The sequence below is a fragment of the Prionailurus bengalensis genome, chromosome E2 (assembly GCF_016509475.1).
Source record: "Prionailurus bengalensis isolate Pbe53 chromosome E2, Fcat_Pben_1.1_paternal_pri, whole genome shotgun sequence".
NCBI lineage: Eukaryota > Metazoa > Chordata > Mammalia > Carnivora > Felidae > Prionailurus > Prionailurus bengalensis.
The window spans coordinates 17289630-17312817 of record NC_057352.1 but is presented as its reverse complement, the minus strand read 5'-3'; the positions used below and the strand labels follow the sequence as shown (position 1 = coordinate 17312817).

General features: G+C 39.1%; 1 protein-coding gene across 1 annotated transcript in view; it reads right to left on the bottom strand.

Annotated features, from left to right (window-relative positions):
* Positions 1 to 5407: 5407 nt before the first annotated feature.
* The window catches only part of ZNF568 (zinc finger protein 568), an 80447-nt gene continuing 62666 nt past the window's right edge, over positions 5408 to 23188 (bottom strand). The window contains exon 7 of the mRNA XM_043600632.1: positions 5408 to 7274. Coding sequence (XP_043456567.1) covers positions 6343 to 7274 — 932 coding nt within the window. The 3' untranslated portion in view covers positions 5408 to 6342. The remainder of the gene's footprint in view (positions 7275 to 23188) is intronic.

The following is a 23188-nucleotide window of genomic DNA, read 5'->3' as shown; positions in this document are numbered from 1 at the left end:
CCATCCATAATGCTTACAGTTTTGATTTATATGGTGGACTCAGGGTATGGTCTGTCCATGATTTCATCCAGGGTCGTCAAATGTACTTGTTCCACCAGATTCAGTGGGATGATGGCAGACAAGAATGAATCTGTCATATCATCCCAAATTGTGATTTCTCATTACAATCCACATACTTCACCTGGACTCCACTGCAGGTGGGAGTTAGCATGCAATCTAGGTTCCACCAGGCACTACCTGAATCTTGGAGGTGGAGGAAGTGAGCATAATGGGGTGGTGGTGGCATAGGGACAGGATTCGCAGTGGCAGGAGTGACTGGTTTCCCCTTAAGCAGCTGTTGAAGTTTCTAGCTTCCAGTCCTTAGAACATTAGGTGATGAGCATAAAGTGGCAGTAACAGATTTTCTTGAACAGTACTACATTCAAGTACTGTTCAAGAAACCATGCATCTGAGCTTTTGTATTTGTGGTATATCTGGGCCTTTATCCTGTTATTTTCTGGATTGTACAGCCCTGAAGACTAATTCCTTGGCCTTCTGAAAATTCTTCAAATTACAAAATATCCTTTATTCAATTCCTTGCTAAAACATATAGAAATGATCTTATCTGCAATTGTTTTCTAGTTCATGAATGGACTTCAATGAATAAACTGTATAAAAACACAACACAGCATATAAAAATTAGGTATTTTTCAAGTTTTAGATCTCACATATTGTCAATAAGAAAAATTACAGAAATACGTATCATTTGTTTCCTAGAAACCCATATTATGAGCCATTTGTGTGTACACCTAAGTACTGGTTTTACAGATAGTGCGTGCACCAAGTTATTGCCTCTTCAGACACAGGGCGAAGAGCAGGACTGAAGGGAAAAGAGGACTTATTTATGAAATGATTTACTTCTTTTATAAAATTTTAATAAAAAAACAATTAGATGTCTAGTTAGTAGGCACCAGTCACACAGGTGCTACTGTTTTTCTGAATTATTTTAGTCAAGAAAATTTAACATAAACAAGAAAGTTTGGAAAAATTAGAATTCTGGAACAATACCAGAAAAGTAGATATCATACATCAAAAAGGATACCTAAATGTGGCCTGTTGCTTGTTGTGTAAAGTTTTATTGGAACACAGCCATGCCCATTTTCTTACATTCAGGATTTCTCAACTTCAGCACTGATATTTTGGACTAGATAATTCTAAAAATTTTTCCCCAGTATTTATTTATGAGAGTGAGCACAAGTGGGGAAGGAGCAGAGAGAGAGGGAGACACAGAATCTGAAGCAGGCTCCAGGCTCTGAGCTGTCAGCACAGTGCCCGACACGGGGCTTGAACCCACCAACCATGAGATCATGACCTGAGCTGAAGTCAGACGCTTAACCTACTGAGCCACCCAGGCACCCCCAGATCTGTTGTAAGGGACTGTACTATGCATTACAGGATATTCAGAGCATCCCTAGCCTTTACCCACTAGATGCCAGCAGCCCTCCCCCTCAAACTGACAAACATCTCTCTGGACACTGCCCAGTGTCTCCTGGGATTAAGAGTAGGACAGGTAAAAACTACCCCTGGTTAAGAACCACTGGTTTATGTATGTTTTCACACTACAAAGGCAGAGTAGATTCTGTATGACCACAAAGCCTGAAATATTTACTATCTGGTCCTTCACAGAAAAAGTCTGTTGATTTCTTTTGCCATTAAAAAAGGTAAAAAATACATGCTAGACTAAGAAAACCAACTGCAAAGTATGTAACAAAACAAGGTTTCTACAAACTCCTTCAAAAACTACTCCAATTTAAAAAATGGAATACATAAAAACAAGGAATTCACAGCAACATTAGGCATGATGTTTTAGACATGATAAATGCTCAACCTCACCGACAGTTAAGAAAATGCAAATTAAACACACTTTTTTTTCTTCACTCAATTTAACAAGATTCATTCTTCATTGAAGTTGTTGGGAATGGGCATATATTTTTAGATTAATGGCGAATTTCAGAAAATAAGGCATTAACTACTACATTTAAAATACACTATGTTGTAAAGCAAGGAATCCAACTGGTGGGAATCCATCCACTCAACAGAAGCACCAACAGGAAATAATACATGTGTAATAAAATTGTACAATTAATTATTTGTAAAATAACAAATCTGAACTGGTGGAAGATTGGGTTGCATATTATTATGCTTTGTCTTTATGATGTAGGAGTCTAAAAGCTAAAAACTTACACTTGTAGGCACTGACTGGAAGGAAGCCCAGTCATGGTAAGTTACCAAGTGAGAAAAGGGGATTGCACTTTATTTTTAAAAAAAATTTTTTTTCAATGTTTATTTATTTTTGGGACAGAGAGAGACAGAGCATGAACAGGGGAGGGGCAGAGAGAGAGGGAGACACAGAATTGGAAACAGGCTCCAGGCTCTGAGCCATCAGCCCAGAGCCTGACGCGGGGCTCGAACTCACGGACCGCGAGATCGTGACCTGGCTGAAGTCGGACGCTTAACCGACTGCGCCACCCAGGCGCCCCGGGGATTGCACTTTAATGTGTAAGCATGATCCCGTTTAAACTATGCTACACTACACACACACCACCACCACTACCAAAGCAAACTTCTTAGATGTGGGCATGCTTCTTGAGTATGGCAAAAAGCATGGAAGGCTTTTGTAATGGCAATTAAGAGAACGTGGGGTTTTTGTTTTTAAGATTTATCCATTTTTGAGAGGGCAAGCAGGGGAAAGGCAGAGAGGGAGACCGAGAATCCCAAGCAGGTACCATGCTGAAAGTCACCTGACACATGGCTTGCTCGAAACTACAAACCGTGAGATCATGACCCAAGCCGAAATCAAAAGATGCTCAGATGCTCAACTGAGCCACCCAGGCGCTCCTAGTTTTGTTTTTTTTTTTAGGTTGATTTATTTATAATCTCTACATCCAATGTGGGGCTCGAACTCATGACTGCAAGATCAAGAGTCGCATATCCTTCAGACTGAGCCAGCCAGGCACCCTGATAGTTTGTTATATAAAATTAGAATACAATTTTCAAGTGTTGAAAAAAGGAAAGTGTATACATGGGCAAAAAATGAAAGAGAATCGTCTCTTAATATGTCAAAAAATATTAGAAATTATAATGAAACCAGTACCATGATCATGCCTGGTTTTGCCTATCTTTATTAATTCAATTCCTCCTAAGGGCAGAGCTTGTCTTCTTAGAACAGTACGTACAACTTTCAAGAAGAGACTTACGGAATAATTATGCCAGTACAGATAAAATTTAGCAATAATTTCCCCTTTAAAAAATGCTTGGGCGCACCTGGCTGGCTCAGTCAGTGGAGCATGTGACTCTTGATCTTAGGGTCTGGAATTCAAGCCTACATTGGGCATAGAGCATACTCAAAAAAATAAAAAATGCTTGGATTATTATAAATTCTCCTCCAATGGGCTCACATTTAGCTATAATTGATTTACCATATAATACATGTTTACATTAAACTTATTTGAAGTATTATTTTCTAAAGTGCAAGACATAAGTGGAATCGACTAGGGATTATTCCAAATGTGTCCACAGCCCATGAGGTCTGATTAAGTGGATAACTGCAGTGACTTCACAGCAGCTGAATATGCATATGCTCTAATAGTTTCTCAGTTACTAGTTTGGGAAAAAGTTATTTTAGGGTCTAGTTTTCAACGTATAAACACTACATTTACACTACTTAAAACTACTTATACATTACTTAAAACTATAAGTATAAAACTACTTATACATTACTTAAAAATTAACTGGACAGATCGTCATGAATCATATTCTGGACAAAAAAAACTCCCCAACAACCCTATTTTCTTTAATAGGCTGCAAGATTTAACTTATTTTAATATTCACATACTGTAAGTACAATGGATTATTTTTTTGGGTGATTTGATTTGAATGTTACCCTTTTCCAAAAAAATTTTTTTTAATGTTTATTTATTTTTGAGAGACAGAGTGTGATCAGGGGAGGGACAGAGAGAGACACAGGATCTGAAGCAGGTCCCAGGCTCTGAGCTGTCAGCACAGAGCCCAACTCGGGGCTTGAACTCCAAACCATGAGATCATGACCTGACCCGAAGCTGGATGCCTAACCAACTGAGCAACCCAGGAACCCCTCCAAATTTCTTAAAAGCGTCATGCTAGCCTCACAGCTGTGACTCTTTGTACCTTGAACACTTAGAAGATTTTATCTGTTAGATATTCTGATATGAGAGGAATCAGTTTATTGATTCTTTATTCAGGAAAATATCTTTCAGGATTTCAGACATGCTTTAAAAAGATGAATATAAACACACACTATAAAATGCTGAATGTAAAAAAAAAAATTTCCCATGTCTTACTAATTCAAAGTAGAATATATGTATATACATGTCTAAAAAATATTTAAGAAAATAATGCTTTACTACAATTTCAGATATACCATAAAAAGAAGCCGAATATAAACATTTCCCCAATTTACTAAATTAAAGGTGAATAAATATGTGTATATACATACGAAAATATTTTTTTCTAGGACTCTGATATATCATAAAAAAGTGAGTATAAACTTAAAACTGATATGCATGAAGTTTCTCATTTTACTCAAAGTCCAGGAACAGGGCAGTTCCACATTGTTTCATCAGCTCAACAATGTCAAGGATGCAGGTAATTCCAATCTATCCCGTGTGCCAATCTCGGCCTCTTACTCACGTGGTAGCAAAATGGCCACAGTTCCAGGTATTACACATATACACATGCATCCTGGGTATAAGAGGACCATTTCCTCCTACTTTGTTAGGAAAGAAAATTTAACATAAAGGCTGCATATAACTTTTGCTCAGATCTTCTATGGCCAGGACTGTTATATATATGTCCAATTATTAAGCAAACTAGGACAGCAAGAGCTAGACTTCAGATGGGCAGTCCTAGCAAAGGGAAAATGGCTAACACCAATGGGTAGGTAACCAACAGTGTCTGCCACAACTGTATTGCCTTATTTCTTTAAAATTCCATTTTTGTAGTTACATATCCTCTCATTCATGATGCTTGAGGATTTTTTACTTTCCCATTTCAAAAGTTTTCAAGGTTTTTGGTTTGTTTTGCTTTGCACTTACTTTGTTAGAGCTTTTCTACACACCAGAGATAAATATTTATTCACTCCCTCATTCCTCTGATTTCAACATGTGTTTACAGGGGACCTATTAGAACAGGCAGTGCACCAAGTACTGACAATGAATCCTGGCCATTAATCATCTCCCATTTTCTACCCATATTGAAAGAAGTTATTTTCCTGGGTATAGCTTTGTTTCATCCTACAAATGTTAATGCGTAGTTGTCCCTCTGTCATTCATTTCTAATTGTAATTTGCCTTGATTTCCTTTCCCCTAGTGAAGCAAGAAGGCAAGGAGAATGAAAACTTCAGTTTTTAATTTTTCTCCAGAAGGAATTACCTGACATTCAATAAAAAGGTGATGTTAGATGCTCCTATATTCACTGCACACACACATAAGGCCTTCCTCTCATACGATCTCCATCCACAAGTATAAAAATAAAGTAATAAAAGCAGCTCTTATTTAACACACTTTCGATATGAGCCACACAGTATTCTAAGGGATATCATGTAATTATTTAATCTTCACAATGCTAACAAGATGGTGCTAATATTGCTAATTTTTAAGTGAGAAAATTTAGACCTAGTTAAGTCATTTGCCCATAAGAAATGAGTTAAAATGGTGAAGGCAAGTAAAGACTGAGCATTGGTTAAGTCCTGTCCCACTATGATTCAGTTCAGGTAATTTTTAGAGGTTAAGCTTGCAAATATTTGACAAGATTTGAGTGGGATAGAGTAACCTGCTGCATTTTTAACATTACTATAGCCTTTCCCAAGCATGAATTACCAGATGAGTAACTTAAGCTAAAGCAAATTTGTCTCCTATATATATGACATTTATATTAAGAATCCTCTGATTTCCCACAGGGTAAAAATGATCCTGATGCTGAGAAATGTCTGTGGGACTGTCACTGACACATTAACTGCCTTCCAAAGCCTTCCCACTTTCCTCACATTCATGAAGTTTTATTACTTTTACATTAATTGAACACTGATGGTCCAATAAATTTTGAAACATAAATAGAACCCTCCCAACCACTAACATTTATCAAATAGCAGTAACATGTCAAATAAATTCTGGCCCTCAAAAAAAGGCCTTGTATCCACAGTATTAACTCTGATATTAAGTTATCCTCAAATGCTTTCCCACATCCCTTAAAATCAGGCGGTAGGTTTGTGTTTAACTAGTAGGACTTTGCAGATATCAATAAAATTTTGAGCCTTCCCACATGTCTTCATTCACTCCTCTGTCCTGTATGAATTCTTTGATGTTTACTAAGGTGTGAGCCACGAATAAAGGCCTTCCCACATTGCTTACATTTGTAAGGTTTCTCACCAGTATGAATTTTCTGGTGTCGATTAAGTTCTGAGCCACGACCAAAGGCCTTCCCGCATTCCTTACACTTATAGGGCTTTTCACCACTATGACTTCTCTCGTGATGAGTAAGTTCTGACTTTCGAATAAAAGCCTTCCCACATTCCTTACATTTATGGGGTCTCTCACCCGTGTGAACTTTCTGATGTCGAATAAGTTCTGTGCTACAAGTAAAGGCCATTTTACATTCCTTACATTTATAAGGTTTCTCACCAGTGTGAGCTCTTTGATGTCGAGTAAGTTCTGAGCCACGACGAAAGGCTTTCCCACACTGCTTACATTTATACGGTTTCTCACCAGTATGAACACTCTGGTGTCGAAGAAGATGTGAATCAGAGATAAAAGCTTTCCCACATTCCTTACATTTATGAGGTTTCTCACCAGTATGAATTCTTTGATGTAGACTCAGTTGTGAGGCACAACTATATACCTTCCCACATTCCTTACATTCATAGCGTCTTTCACCAGTATGAGTTATCTGATGAAGACTAAGTTGCGTGTCATAACGAAAAGCTTTCCCACATTCCTTACATTTGTGAGGTTTCTCACCAGTATGGATTCTCTGATGTCGAAGGAGGTGTGAGGGCCGGGTAAAGGCTTTCCCACATTCTTTACATTCATAGTATTTCTCATCTGTATGAATTCTCTGATGTAAATTAAGTTGTGAAGTAGATGGAAAGGCCTTCCTACACTCCTTACATTTATAGGGTTTCTCACCTATGTGGATCTTTTGATGTTTACGAAGTTGTGAGCCAGAATGAAAGGCTTTCCCACATTCTTTACATTTATGAGATTTCTCACCAGTATTAATTCTCTGAGGTTTAGTAACTTCAGAGCCATGGATGTAGGCACATTTCTTACTTTCTTTACTTTTTTTGCTTTCATGAATTCTCTGATGCTTCATTAAGTCTGACCTACTATTAAAGGCTTTTCCACATTCTCCACATTTAGAGTCTTTTTCCTTATTAGGACTTCTTTCATGTTGACTATGGTGTGACTGGCACCTGACAGCTTCCTTACATCCCTTGCATTCATTGGTTTTTGCTCTAGTATAAATTGTCTGTAGTACTCCATGAACTGTGCACTGAACAGAAACAGACTCTTCTCCAGAGGTTATTATGGCTTGTCTGAAATGTCCCTCCTGTTGTTTCTCCAAGTGGCATTTCATTTCTCTGTCATCTCTGACCCTAGTGCACTCAAGGTGAGAGCTTTCAAGTCTTTTTATCTTCAGTTGCAATGATTTAATTTCATAACTGTCTGTCTTTGGAAATAAATTATTGGTTTCTCCTCTGGACTCCCAATCTGTAAGATAACAAGAAAGAAAATAGGATGTATTTTCATGTGGCAGGAGACATGAAAGTTCTAAGGTAGAAATGACAAACTAAAAATAGTGAATAATTTAAATACTGAAACACAGCAGTGAAACTAAAAAAACAAAACAAAACAAAACAAAACACCCCAGATTGGGGGGGAGGGGATGAGAATAGAGAAAATGAGGGAAATTTATGAAGACGTAGTTCTTCACCCCTGGCAAAAATCAGAATTAGCAAAGGAACATTACAAATATGACATTCAGGAATTGCCTAAGACCAACTAAATGAGAAATCTAAAGGCGTAGGACATTGTATCTAACAGCAAGTCCTCTCATCTCTAGCTTCAAAATATATCCAGGTTTTGACTCCTTCTATCAGCATCTCTACCACCTTGTCCAAAGCCATCTTCTCACCAAAGCTAATACACTTCGCTAAGTGTAGGTCTCCCTACTTACACTGTTGCTGTCCTATATCCCATACAGTAGCCAAAGTGTTCTTGTTAAGTAAGTTAGATCAGGCCTTTCTTCTGCCTAAAATTCTCCACTGGATTTCCCTGTTGAGCAGAGCAAAAGTCAAAGTTCTTATGAGGTCTACAAAACCTTCCCTGAACCTGTCTTGCACTACCTCTGTCTGACCTCATTGCTGACCTCCTCTCTTTAGCACACTTTGCTCCACTCCCTGACCAACGGGATGGTCTTCAAACCTGTGAAGCACACCCCTCCTTCAGAATCTCTGTCTGCAAATACTTTCCCTAAGATATTAATAAGGCTTGTTCAATTACTCCATTTTGACCTCTACTCAAACTTGAGACCACTCTTTACAAATCAGGTCCCTCATCACTCTACTTATTTTTTGCAATGTACTTATCATCACATGCCATTTTATCTATTTCTCCAACATTATCATGAGAACTTTCAAATATAAAGAAAAATTAAAAGAATTGGGACAGTGAACTCCCATATCCCCAAAACTTAGATTCTACAATAAATATCTGGCTCTACTTGCCTTATCACATATCCTTCTCTCCCTCCATCCATCCACCTTGCAGACATCAGTATATATACCTCTAAACTCCACAGATATTATACTTTGTTTACTTCTGTACTGTCTGCCCTTCACTGTATCTGCACAGAGTAAATACTCTTTGATGAATGAAAGACCACTGGCATTTTTATTAATCTCTCTCAGTGATTCAGAGGCAACTCAAAGTGTGTTTGTATACAGTACAGTTTAAATACAGTACATCCCATCTGTGCTTACAATAAAATACAAAATTCCTTACCAGACCTGCAAAACTCTGCATTATCTGGACCCTACTTCCCTATTCACTGTCATTTTAAGATGCTCTCCCGTTCACTCACCAGTACCTACTCTACTGGCTTCCACTGGACCCCTATATCATACCAATTACATTCTCATCTTAGACTTTTAGGAAATGCTCATCTCCAATGAATGCTCTGCTCCAGATTTCCTTCATGGCCAGTTTCTTTCATTGTAAATATCTTTATTTTCTGTCAAGTACCCTGTTCTTTGCCTTCATAATCTTTTCCTCAATTCTGGAATTACACATTTGTTCATCGGTTTATCTACCGGGATAATTTCTCCCAAGGTGGCCTAGAACCAACATAATACATATTTCACTCACCATTATATAATCAATCCCTAGCACACAGTTCAATTAATGTTAACTAAATACTAAAGGATACTCCAGTGGAAATAAAGGGAAACATACTGCAGATAATGACATTAGAAGAGTGAGAATGAGAGTAATCACTTCATGTTTTATTTAACAGAAGCGGGGAATGTCTTCTGGCCTCTGCTCCTTCCCAGCTTCACTGCCTTCTCTACAGCACTTCCCAAGTACATGGCGGTAAGGCACAAACAAGCCAGCATCATTAGTGTATCTGTACATGTCTTATACCAGTCCCCTACAAGACTGATAGCTTTACACAACAATGAAAATCTTTCATGTAGTTCTGAAAAAATTCTAATGGAAACTGAGGATACTATGGCAACCATTTATATGAAGTCGTAATGTGTTGTGACAACACAGAGTCAGACTGCCTGGTTGTCAATTCTAGTCCCACAATTTGCTAGTTGTATGACACTGGACCATTACTTAGCTACTCAGAAACCAAGGAGGCTGAGACAAAGGGAGATGCTTGGGTAAGTTGTCAGAGCTGTGTACAGGCACCCTGTTGCTTGGGATAGTCCCTTTGCTCTTGCTAAGGTCCAGGGTAGTTGGACCAGCCAAAAGCAAGTTGCAGAAAAGACAAACAGTTGGGAAATCTAGAGAGATAAACCTAGAACAACTGGTAAGAAAAAATTGTTCTCTGATTAATGTATGGTCTATATCTGCAATCGAATGAAAATACCACTTACACTGGGGAATGCTATAAGGCTGTCCTTCAGAGAAGGGCACTAAAACTAAGGTCTATATAGACTGGTAAAATAATGTTGGCATTTTATGCTGTATGGAAAGTTCCAGACATCAGGTGTCAGAAGATGCTGTTATTTTAAATATTTTATAAAAACAATCTGGTAGAAAGGGAAAACTGTAAAAAGCATGGGTTGGAATAAAAAATTTGGACCTTAAAGGAACGTTCAAATCAAAAAGTAATATCCATCAAGGATGCTCCCATTGTTCCTACCCTGCACAATCACTCCTCATGCTACAGAATCATTCCCCTACATTGATCTTTAATCTCTCCATTTTCCCTACTCCATGGTCTCATCCTAGCACAATGTAAAATCATCTTGACTTCCCAACAGGCTCCTAGCAAGTTTTACCATTTTTACTCACGAACCCTCTGATCCAATCCCTAAAGGATATCCAATCCAATCATGTCCCTATCTTGTTTACAACCTCCAATGGCTGCCAAGTGTCCTCAAGGAAAAAACTCTAAACTCCTAGACTTGGTGAGAAAGCCCTGCATGACGTAGACCTCCATTCAGGTCTTCCAGGACACCCACCCAAGGCTTTCTCTCCTTGGTGCCTTCAATGAAGAGATGCTTCCACCTGGTATAGCATTCCCACCACACCTCCTGGATCCTACTACTCATCCTTCCAGCTTCATATCATGTGTCACAATCTGAAAAGTCTTACCAGTCTGATAATATTGCCCCAAATCTTCTCTCACAGCAGTGCCTTACCTATAACCATCTCCCCTAAAAAGACATTCATTTCTCTTGCCATTGCACAGGCCAAGTTTCTGAAAAAGAAAACTTATAGCGTTATCAGTGATTAAGAATTTAAATCAGCCCTTAAGTCCTCTGCAGGCTCCTGGTAAGACTGGCTCTTCCTTGTCTGAACACTGCCCATTAATTCAAGGTTTATGATTCAAGGAAATGCCCAGAAAGAACCCCAAGTGTTAAACTATAATCACATTTGGCCCCTCTCTACCAAACACACTATTTCCAGAAGGGGCCTATTAATAAGACAATCCCTTATTTTGCCCTACAAGGTCATTCTCATGCCCTGTGAGAATAATTCCAGCAGGCCTAGCATCCTTCCTAACCCTAGCTACTTCCTAGGTTATTCATTGTTATCTTTTGGTTCCTTCCATTGTTTTCTAGAATCCTTTTTATACAACCGAAATAGCACTGACTCTAAAAGTTAGGTACCATGCTTTTTTCACCTAAACATTATAGCATTGCTTCAAAAATGTTTTATAAAAAATATTTAGGGGTGGGGCGCCTGGGTGGCGCAGTCGGTTAAGCGTCCGACTTCAGCCAGGTCACGATCTCGCGGTCCGTGAGTTCGAGCCCCGCGTCGGGCTCTGGGCTGATGGCTCAGAGCCTGGAGCCTGTTTCCGATTCTGTGTCTCCCTCTCTCTCTGCCCCGTTCATGCTCTGTCTCCCTCCCCCGTTCATGCTCTGTCTCTCTCTGTCCCAAAAATAAAATAAACGTTGAAAAAAAAAATTAAAAAAAAAAATATTTAGGGGTGCCTGGGTGGCTCAGTTGGTTGAGCATCTGACTTCAGCCTAGGTCATGATCTCTTCGTTCCTGAGTTCGAGCCCCATGTTGGGTTCTGTGCTGACAGCTCAGAGCCTGGAGCCTATTTCAGATTCTGTGTCTCCCTCTCTCTCTCTGCCCCTCCCCTGCTCATGCTCTGTCTCTCTCTCTCTCAAAAATAAATAAACATTAAAAAAGTTTTAAAAAATATTTAAAATGCTGAGGTTTCTGTATCCCAATTGTGGTAGTGGCTATAAATATACACATCATAAAATCACAGTAACCTAAAAGAATAATAAAAATTAAAATTAAAAAATGAGTGTATGTGAACATCAGTGAATTCTGAATTAGGTTCTGAAATAGTTTTGTTACTACTATTGTGCCAACATCAATTTCCTGGTTTTGACAGTGTACTAAGATTAGGTTAAGATGTTATCATTAGGGAAAGCTGGGTGAAGGGTACAAGGGAACTCTCTGTAGTATTTTTGTAATTCCTTCTGAGTCTTAAATTATTTTGAAATAAAAAGCTAAAAAGAAATGGTAACAGTTATAAGTATGTATGTCTAATAACAGAGGCCCAAAATACATGAAGCAAAAACAGAACTGAAGAAAAAAACAGACAATTCAACAAGTTGAGGACTTCAGTGCTCTACTTTCAATAATGGATAGTTCAAATAGCCAGAAGATCAACAAGGAAACAGAAAACACACTTAAATAACCAAAGGGTCAAAGAAGAAATCACAAGAGAAATTAGAAAATACTTTCAAGTTGGGTGAAAGGAAAACTTAATATACCAAATCTTATGGGATACAGTTAAAACAGATCCTAAAGGGAAATTTGCAGCTTATATGCCTATATTAAAAAACAAAAAACAAGAAATATCTCAAATCAGATTTTGGAACTAGACAGAGTCAAGTAAACCCAAAGATACCAGAAGGAAGATAATAATAACGATTAGAGTGGAAATGAACAAAACAAAAGAAGAAAAATAGGGAAATCAATGTAACTTTAAGCTGGTTCTTTGAAAAAGATCAACAAAACTGGCAAACTTTTAGCTAGAAAAAAAGAAAGACTAATACTGATATCAGGAATAAAAGAGGGATATCACAACCAACCTTACAGAAATAAAGGGTGAAGGCTGGGTGTGGGGATTGATTGCTTATGGGCATGGGGTTTCATTTTGGGGTGATGAAAGGTTCTAAAATTAGACTGTTGTCACAGGTGCAAACTCTGAATATACTAAAAAACCACTGAACAGTACACTTTAATCAGAGGCAAATATGAGGAAGGGTAGCAACAGTGATAACTGGAGTGAAAATTTGAGGCTTTGTGCTGAAACATCCCTCCTTCTCCAGAACTCAGGCCTTTTCAGTGAGCTTTCCTACTAATAACTCAGATGTGATGCCTTCTCATAGGCTCCCTAGGTGACCACCTGCCACAGTCTTCCCAATAGGAGTCACTATTACTCACCTGGGCACCATTCTTTTGTTTCCTTACTCTTAACCATCCAGGGCTCCTTCCCCTGCTCCAATAAGGAGATCACATTTGGCTTAGAATCAGAAAGTCCTGCTCAAAAAAAAAGGTCGGGGGCGGGGGGTGGGGGGTGGGGGACGACAAAGTTATGTTAGGCGTGTACCGGAATTAAAATCAGTACATGATTTTCAAGGAAGAGTAAATAGGTTAAGAGTCAACAAAAGGGGTATAAGTCACAGGTACAAAAAAGATAAAAGTTGTCCAACGGAGCAGCCAATTTCTAACTTCATATGGGATAATCCTTTCCTTGTGAAGCAAGAATCATCAATTCAGCCAGGCAATGTGAAAAGCACTCATGAGAAATTCTTAAGAGAACATAAAATTCCAGAAGTCCAATTCTGAATTTTAGGGGGCTCAAAAACTTACCCAGTGAGATCAGGTTGTTATAATTCTCCAACATTACATCTCGGTACAAACCCTTCTGAGAAGGGTGCAAGCATTCCCACTCCTTTTGAGAGAAGTAAATGGCCACATCTTTAAACTTGAAGCCCTGAAACCATAGATAAATACACTATTTGTGAAAATAATGGACAAAATCTTTACAATGGAATTAAAAAAATGGAAAAAGAAATTTAGTAAGGTGACAACATTAGTAAGGTAACAGGCTGTGCTGGGCCCTTTAATACAGGTGGTTCAGTGTGGAAGCAAGAGTGATCAGAGCATACACCATTCTTGGTGCACACATCATGCTTGACCATGACTGTAACTACATAAGTAACCTCTTGACACTATCTCCTTCCATTAACTCCCCAGGTTTGGGAATAACCAAAGTTCATATGACTGGTGTTTCCCAATTAAACTATATACACATACAAATATACGGCACACTGTGTTCACCACACGACACTTGTGACTATCTCCTTCCCCAGTATTCTCCTTCTCCCAATAAAGAAATACTTTTTAAAAGTCTGAATCATTCAAAAATATTTTATAAAATTTCTATTTCCTGGAGCACCTGGTTAAGCACTCAATTTAGGTCAGTTAAGTGTCCGACTCTTGATTTTGGCTCAGGTCATGATCTCATGATTCGTGAGTTCCAGTCCCACGTGGGGCTCTGCACTGACAGCGTGAAGTCTGCTTGGGATTCTTTCTCTCCCTCTTTCTCTGCCCCTCCCCTGCAATGTTTAAAATTTAAACAAATTTTAAAAATGTAAATTTCTGAAAGTAGGATTTGAATATAACTTGGTGATTTAATAATTTCTTAAAAACTCACGTTCATAAAAATGCCAGAATATTAAAACCTAATCACTTTTCCATGTCACGAAAAATTCTAAAATAGACATCATTTTTACTGGCTATATGACAACCCATCTTATACATTCAATGTTCTCACTTTGGGGTACTAGGCTGCGTAAGTTCTCTAAAGTTCTTTTGCAGTATGAGTCTTTACTTCTCAACAATTTATACATCTGGTTGTACTGTTCCTATACTTTCCTTGTTCCTGATCTGCCAGAACTAATGGAGGAAGATCCAGACTCAGAATGAAACAACCCAAGATGAGCATAAGCTATGTAAGTTCAAAATGGACTGACCTATTGGTGTCTACATGGCACAGACTTCTTGGAATATCACGTAACTCCATACACTCAATCTATCATATCTCTATCATAACCCCAGTCTTAAAATTAAATCTCAGAGAGTTACAGATTTGGGAAAATACTGTAACAAATCAACATCAATTACCTTCTTGTCTAATTAGAAAATCGAGTTTGCAACATGGGTTCCTACTTAACCACTTCATGAAAAGCCCACTTTAACAAGGAAGGTATAATATTTTCAGCAAGGATTTCTACTCCATCAGTATTCCTGGTGAAAGGATATGCACATAAGGAATGCTAAGTGGTTTGCGGAATGAATATTGAAACACCTGTAAAACAGAGGAACACTTATGGGACAGCAGCCTTTGGTAGCATCACTCACTGGAATGGATAACAAGTAAGTTCTTTGGAGGGGCTCAGGAAAGCACTAAGTTTCAGGAAAAAGAAATCCACTGCTCAAATCTTTTAAAATGAAAATGCATTCAATGAAGGAGGGGAGAAACAGCAATTCACATAAATAATAGCTTTAGGGTTGTAAAAACAGATCATTTGTTTCTCAGGTTGATCCTACAGAAATGCATAACTTAAGAAGGCAACGGAGGAAGAAGCAAAAGAGGTCTTTAGTCACGGGACTGACTTCAGAGTCCTCAAAGACAGAGAATAAATTTTCCTCCCCTCTCCTGTTCTAATCTTCCTGCTAGTGACAGCTCTTCTCTCTTTCTCTCTCTCTCTCACACACACATACAAAGTCTGCCTTTCTTGATTTGAGGAAGAATAACAAAACCTTGCCTTCCAGAACCCCAGAGAATCCAACTGTACAAAATGTGTTTAGAGGAAACAGCTTTCCCAGCAGATATGAACTCAGAAGGGCCTGTTCTGACATGCCCCAGGCAGATCTTTGTTCTACAACCTGGAAGACACTGAGCTCCTCAATCATGGGTGCATCCTAAAGACAGGATGGAGCCCCCAGGCCCAGGAGCACTGAATACTTGGACAGTCCCAACCCTAGATAACAGTTTCTGCAACAGAAATCTCCAGCCTCTCCCTGGCCTAACAGGCTCAGTGTATTAGGTACCTCTTTAGCTTTGTTCCCACATCCCAGAACTAGGGCTCTTAGAACCCCAACTGAAACTTCTTTTCACAAAGACCTTGCCCAGAATCACCAATACTGAGTCAGACAACCCACCAGGATCAGCAGGTCCTTAGTAGTCTTGGCAGAGCTCAACCACCTGGATGCAAGTTGCAATGGCTTTACAAGAAACCACAATTCTCAGAATCTTTGTGGCCAACACATTCTGGTTCCCAACCAAGATCACCATGGCGTTCCTGCCTGACATTACCCTTTCTCACTGCTACCCATAGCCTTATTGCTGATAGTGTTCACGTCATCTCAAGTACAATTACTGCATATTAAGCACTTTAAGTTTATGGTGCTTGTATGTATGAATCCTTACGAGAGGCCCACAAATCCTAATTCAAAGGAAACTTTAGCTCAGAGAAGTAAAGTCATTTACTCAAACTTGCAGTTAGTGGTAGCATTGCTGGCTTTTGAATCTAGATTTAGATTTCTCCAACTCTGAAACTGATGGTCTTCCACTTCTGACTGTTACAGATGCAGCCAGGGATTTCTGAAGATCCTTTAAAAAAAATCCTGAACTGGGCTCTCCACTTTGGGGAGCAGAAAATGCTTAGTCTGCTCTGTTTGTCACTACAAAGCACAACACTCTGTGAAGGGAAATCAGAGGTAGAAGGGAAAGGGAGGAAAGCAGCAGTTCTATAAACAAGACTCCATTATCCAAAAATGTCAAAATCCCCCATGACTCCGGCTCAGTGGGGGCACTTGGGGACATGATGATTTAGACCCAGCACCTGCCTTTAAAAAGCTCAGAATCAGGGAGGAAAAACAGAAAAAAGGAGACAATCACAGGACATCAAGCTCTGTGGAAGACTGGTTATCATGATCAAATTACCAGGTGAAAAACAATGTTCTGAATACTGAAAACATTTTGGGATGCAGTGATGATCTGGTAAAGAAGGAAAGTAATCTTCAGAAGCTAAAATCAAGTCAAACTGGGAACCAAGAGGAGTGTGCTGAGCCACTGACACTTATTTTACCAGAGAACCTCTGCTGAGCCCAGATGACCATGAGCTTTGACACTCAAAGAATGGGAGGAGAGGAGACCAAGCCTATAGCTGGTCAAGATGGAAGTCTAAAAGTTTCTGCACTGCAAAGTCCTGGGAACTCTAGGACCATGCCCTCAAAATAAGAAAAAGTAGAAGCAACACTCCCATTCTTTCAATGTTTATTTATTTTTGGGACAGAAAGAGACAGAGCATGAACGGTGGAGGGGCAGAGAGAGAGGGAGACACAGAATCGGAAACAGGCTCCAGGCTCCGAGCCATCAGCCCAGAGCCTGACGCGGGGCTCGAACTCACGGACCGCGAGATCGTGACCTGGCTGAAGCCGGACGCCCAACCGACTGCACCACCCAGGCGCCCCAGCAACACTCCCATTCTTGAGTACTGCAAAGAAAATGGCCTGACTTGGATCCTGACATAGAAAAGAAAGGAAAAGAAAGAAAAGAAAAGAAAAGAAAAGAAAAGAAAAGAAAAGAAAAGAAGAGAAAAGAAAAGAAAAAACATTTTCCCAAGGAACTATAACCACAAGTCAGCCTTCCCACAGCTGTGTGGCTCACATGCACATTACTAAGGTGACTCTATAAAACATGCCATCTATAAACCTACTTTAAGGTGGCTTTGGTTTGGCAGTGCTCTTGGCAGAAGCAAACACAGACCTGGCCTAGAGAACAATCTTCAACCAGGCCTTCAGAATCCCTAAGTAGAATTCCAAGGAAAATGACCCAAATGTCAAAAATAATAAAACAGCATAACACTGTGAACACACTAAGTACCACTAAACTGTATACTATAAAATGGATAATTGTATGTTATGTGAATTTCACCTAAATACAAAACTAAATAAAAAGAAAACATGCAAAGAGGGCTATTTCCAGGATCAGAGAGTCAGGAAAATCAGTCAAGCAATTGTTGTAAATTTCCATTACAAACTTTCTGTAATAAAAATGTTAGGGGGAAAATATCACACTTGCAAAGATTCATATATTACATAGATAATGACAGGTATATTACAGAAAGGAGGTAAGATAGTGAGAAACAAAACCACAAAATGACAGGTAGATTTAAAAGGAAAAAGTACTTCTGGAACAAAAAAAAAAACCCTAATATTTAAAATTAAGTCATATTATGGCTAGAATAAATATCTCTGAAAATTACTGGACTAAAAGATATGAAAAGAGATTGTGCAGAATGCTATCAAGAAAGACAACGTAGGAAAGTATACGATATGCCAAGAAGATAAGTGAGAGGTTTAATAGGTATCTAACCAGAGTTGTAGAAGGAAAAAGTAGAAAGTACTGAGAAAAGGCAGTAATTGAAGACCTAAAGGGGGCATCTGGGTGGCTTAGTTGGTAGAGAATGCAACCCTTGATATCGGGGTTGTAAATTCAAGCCTCACGTTGGGCATAGAGCTTACTTAAAACAACAACAACAACAACAACAACAAATTTCTTAAGGCTAAGAAATTTTCAAAACTGGCAAATGCAAGCATTATTCAGAAGCCCCAAGAGTCTCAAGGAGAATAAAAAGAAACCCCAGGGGCGCCTGGGTGGCGCAGTCGGTTAAGCGTCCGACTTCAGCCAGGTCACGATCTTGCGGTCCGTGAGTTCGAGCCCCGCTGATGGCTCAGAGCCTGGAGCCTGTTTCCGATTCTGTGTCTCCCTCTCTCTCTGCCCCTCCCCCGTTCATGCTCTGTCTCTCTCTGTCCCAAAAATAAATAAACGTTGAAAAAAAAAAAAAATCTGCAGAGCATTAAAAACAAAGAGAATATGTGAGAAACAATTTGAGATAAAAGATTATCTACCAAGAACAGCAGTCTTATTACCAAATGATTATTCAATAGCAACAATATAAACCAGAAGACAGCAGACTATCTCACCTGAAAGAAAAATTATCTTTCACAATGGGAGCAAATCAAAACATTTTCAAAAAACCAAAAACCAAACCCTCCAGAAATTCATTAAAATATGTACTTCCATCTGAAGGAAAGTGATTCCAAGGTAGAAGTTTTAAGACATAAAAACAGTGAACAAAATGGCAAACATGTGGACAACCTAAACTAACATTCCAATATAGAAAATAAGAAAAACGTTATAGGGGTTAAACAAAGGGTAGGGGCGCCTGGGTGGTTCAGTCGGTTGAGCATTTGACTCTTGATTTCAGCTCAGGTCATGATCCCAGCATCATGGGATCAAGCCCTATGTCTGGCTCCACACTGAGCTGCTTAGGATTCTTTCTCTCTCCCTCTCCCTCCCTCTACCCTTCTCCCTTGCATGCTTGCTCACTCAAAAAAATAAAAAATTTAAAAAAGGGGGGATAGAATTAAAACATTTGACAATATAAATAATTTAATCAGTTGGAAGAGCTTAGTTCCTTATACTATTCAGCATCTTTATGTCAGATGCTTAACCAATTAAGCCACCCAAGCACCCCAATATGTTAAAATTTCTATGGTAATCACTAAAGAAAACTAGGGGCGCCTGGGTGACTCAGTAGGTTAAGATCCCGACTTCAGCTCAGGTCATGATCTCACAGCTCGTGGGTTGCAGCCCTGTGTCGGGCTCTGTGATGACAGCTCAGAGCCTGGAGCCTGCTTTGGATTCTGTGTCTCCCTCTCTCTCTGCCCCTCCCCTGCTTGTTCTCTGTTTCTCTCAAATAAATGAACATTAAAAAAAATTTTTTTAATAAAAAAATAAAAAGAAATTAAAAAATAATAAATTTTAACATATCTTAACTTACCAGTGTCTAAAGAACATCTTGTGGTACCTGACTGGCTTAGTTGGTAGAGCTTGACTCTTGATCTCAGGGCCCTGAGTTCAAGACCCATGTTGGGTGTGGGCCTACTTAAAATTAAAAAAATAAGGGGCGTCTGGGTGGCTCAGTTGCATAAGTGTCCAATTCTTAATCTGCAGCTCAGGCCATGATCTCACAGTTTGTGAGATTGAGCCCTGCTTGGGATTCTCTCTCTGCCTCTTTCTCTGCCCCTCGCCCACATACTCATGCTCGTTCTCTCTCTAAATAAAAAACTTTAGGGAAAAAGTTAAAAAAAAAAAACAACTAAAGAACATCTTTATGTCAGATGATTTCCTAAGTCACCCAGGCACCCCAATATGTGCCCAAAATTTCTAAGTTAACCACTAAACAAAACTAGGGGCATTTGGGTGGCTCAGTCAGCTAAGCTTCCAACTTCAGCTCAGGTCATGATCTCATAGCTCGTAGGTTCCAGCCCTGTGTTGGGCTCTGTGCTGTCAGCTCAAAGCCTGGAGCCTACTTTGGATTCTGTATCTCCCTCTCTCTCTCTGGCCCTCCGCCACTCACACTGTTTCTCTCTCTCTCCCTCAAAACAAAAACATTAAAAAAAGTTAAACAGCAATCTTCCCCAAACTGATCAGAGTCAATACAGTACAAATTGATATCCCAACTGGAATTTTTTTTTTTAGGTTTATTTATTTATTTTGAGTGAGAGGGGTGGGGCAGAGAGAGGAGAGAGAACCCCAAAGAGGCTCTGTACTGGCAGTACGGAGCCCAATGCAGGGCTCGAACTCATGAACTGTGAGATCATGACTTGAGCCAAAACCAAGAGTCGGACACTTAACCGAGTTATCAAGGTACCCCTATCACAACTGGATTTCTATAAAACTTAATCAGCCAATTCTAAAATTTATATGAAGAAGCCAAAGGCCAAAAAATCGCTTAGACTCCCAGCAAACAAAACTATTGTAGAGGAACATGACTTAATAAATATCAAACATTACTATAAAGCTGTCTTAATTAAGACAATGTGGTTTTGGTGCAGAGAAAGAAAACACTAGGGAAAGACAAACAGAGCAGTGGACCAGAAAGGACAGAACAGCCAATTCATATACATGGAAACTCAATTTTGACAGAACTGCCAATGAAGTACAGAGGGGAAAGGATGACTATAGTAAATTTGACCTCCAGGGGCACCCGAGTGGTTCAGTCAGTTAAGCAGCATGTGACCCTTGATTTTGGCTCAGGTCATGATCTCCTCATGATCAGTGGTTAGATGGAGTCCCCTATCAGCTCTACACTCCCCTTCTCTCTGCCTTTCCCCCACTTGTGCATGAGTTCTCTCTCAAATAAATAAATAAATAAATAAATAAATAAATAAATAAAATTAAAAAAGAAAGAAAGAAATTTGGCCTCCAAAGAGAGGTGTTGCCTTTGGCTCATGGGATGTAACTTCTAAACACTTGGAACTTCCCAAGTGACAAGGGTGTCTTTGTTATTTATGGTGGGCCCCTTAGACCACAGTGTAAGATTATGCTGATGAGATGGCTCAGGGTGGGGCTGGCCATGCCTTAAAGACCAACCATGTATTCAGAGCTTGGGCCATGTGGTATCAGCTCAATCTCTAGGCAAATAAAAACTCTGGATACTGTAGCTTGGGTGAACTTTCCTGGTTGGCCATACTCTGCATATTGCCACATACTGATACTGGGAAGGTAAACTTCAAGTCTGGAACCCTCCCAGATTCTACCTTATTCATCTTATCCCTTGGGCTGATTTTAACATATTTTTTCCCTGTAATAAATGTGCCTATGAATATGGTAACTTTCAGAGAGTTCTAGGAATCTTTCTAGTGAATTATTGAACCTGAGGATGGTTGTGAGAAACCCTGAATTTACAGCCAGCTGGTCTGAAATGAGGGTGGTCCTAGGGCCTCTCAACCTTAGAGCTAAGGTCTGAAGTGAGGGCAACCTTGTAGGGCCTGTTCCCTGAGACTGTGCAGTTTGCCTAATCCTCTGTGATGGCCTTTCAAATAAATGATGTTGGGATGTTAGTTATCCAAATGGAAAAAGTGAAACTGGACCCCTACCATATACCATATCCTAAAATCAATCCCAATTGAATTAAAGACTGAAACACAAAAGGCAAAACAATATCATTCATAGAAAACATGGGAGAGTACCTTTACTCACAGAGGAAAATAGATTTATTATTTTTTTTAATTTTTTAATGTTTATTTTTGAAAGAGAGACAAGAGAGCAAGTGGCAGAGGGACAGAGAGAGAGGGAGACACAGAATCTGAAACTGGCTCCAGGCTCTGAGATGTCAACACAGAGCCCTATGTGGGGCTCAAACTCATGAACCGTGAGATCATGACCTTAGCTGAAGTCGGACGCTTAACCAACTGAGCCGCCCAGGCGCCCCAAGGAAAAGAGATTTCGTAAACAAGACATAAATAAGTTAGTAAACGAAAGGAAAACAGTGTTAAATATGATGGCATTACAATTGAGAATTACTACTGCCACTTAACGTTAGAAGCCACATATTGAAAGTATGTATAGCACACATAACTGACAAAGGATGACAATGTCAATCTACAATATTTAAGAAATAACCTACAATGCACCAAAAGGAACAAAAAACTGGAAACACAAAACTCAATGGAAGTATTAGAAAACGACGCGAAATAGAACTTCAGAAAAGAGAAACCATAAAAGGGCCGGGGGCGGGGGGGAGGGGGTTCAACCTTATTTAGTGCCCAAATATGCAAGTTTAAAATCAGAATAATGTATCAATTCATACCCACCAAATAGGTAAAAACTTAAAAGTCTAACAATATCAAGTAGTGGTGAGAATATGAGGTAACAGGGTTTAAAAACAGGTATAAATTGAGAAGGGTCTACTAAGGTGGACCCAAGAAAGAATTCTACTGTTAGTTATATGCCCAGAGAAATTCTTGCACATGACACAAGAGACAAGTTCAAAAACGTTCACAGGAGTAGTGTTTGTAATACAAAAGAAAAAAATGTATTTATACAATGGATGGCTACACAGTAAATTCACAACATAAATGAATCTCCTGAATATACACTAAGAGACAGGTAATGAAATCACAGAAGATTCCAAACTGTATGATTTTATTTATATCAAATTTAAAATAAAAACAAACACATATGTTTAACTGTAAAGAAAAGTAAGGGAATGAAAAACAAAATTCAGAAGTTACCTATAGAGACTGGACTGGGATGACTCATGGGGGTTTTTAATAATTAACATTCTACTTTTTAAATATGGGTGTTCAGATATTTGTCATACATTATACATTTTCCACACTCAATATTTAATAAAATCAGTTTTAAAATGTCAATTACAATACAGTATGGAAAGAACTACAACAGACACAGCATAGGGGAATGTCAGCACAGTCACTCAGTTACCAAGCATAATCAAGAGACTGAAGCAGGCTTCACAGAATCCAGA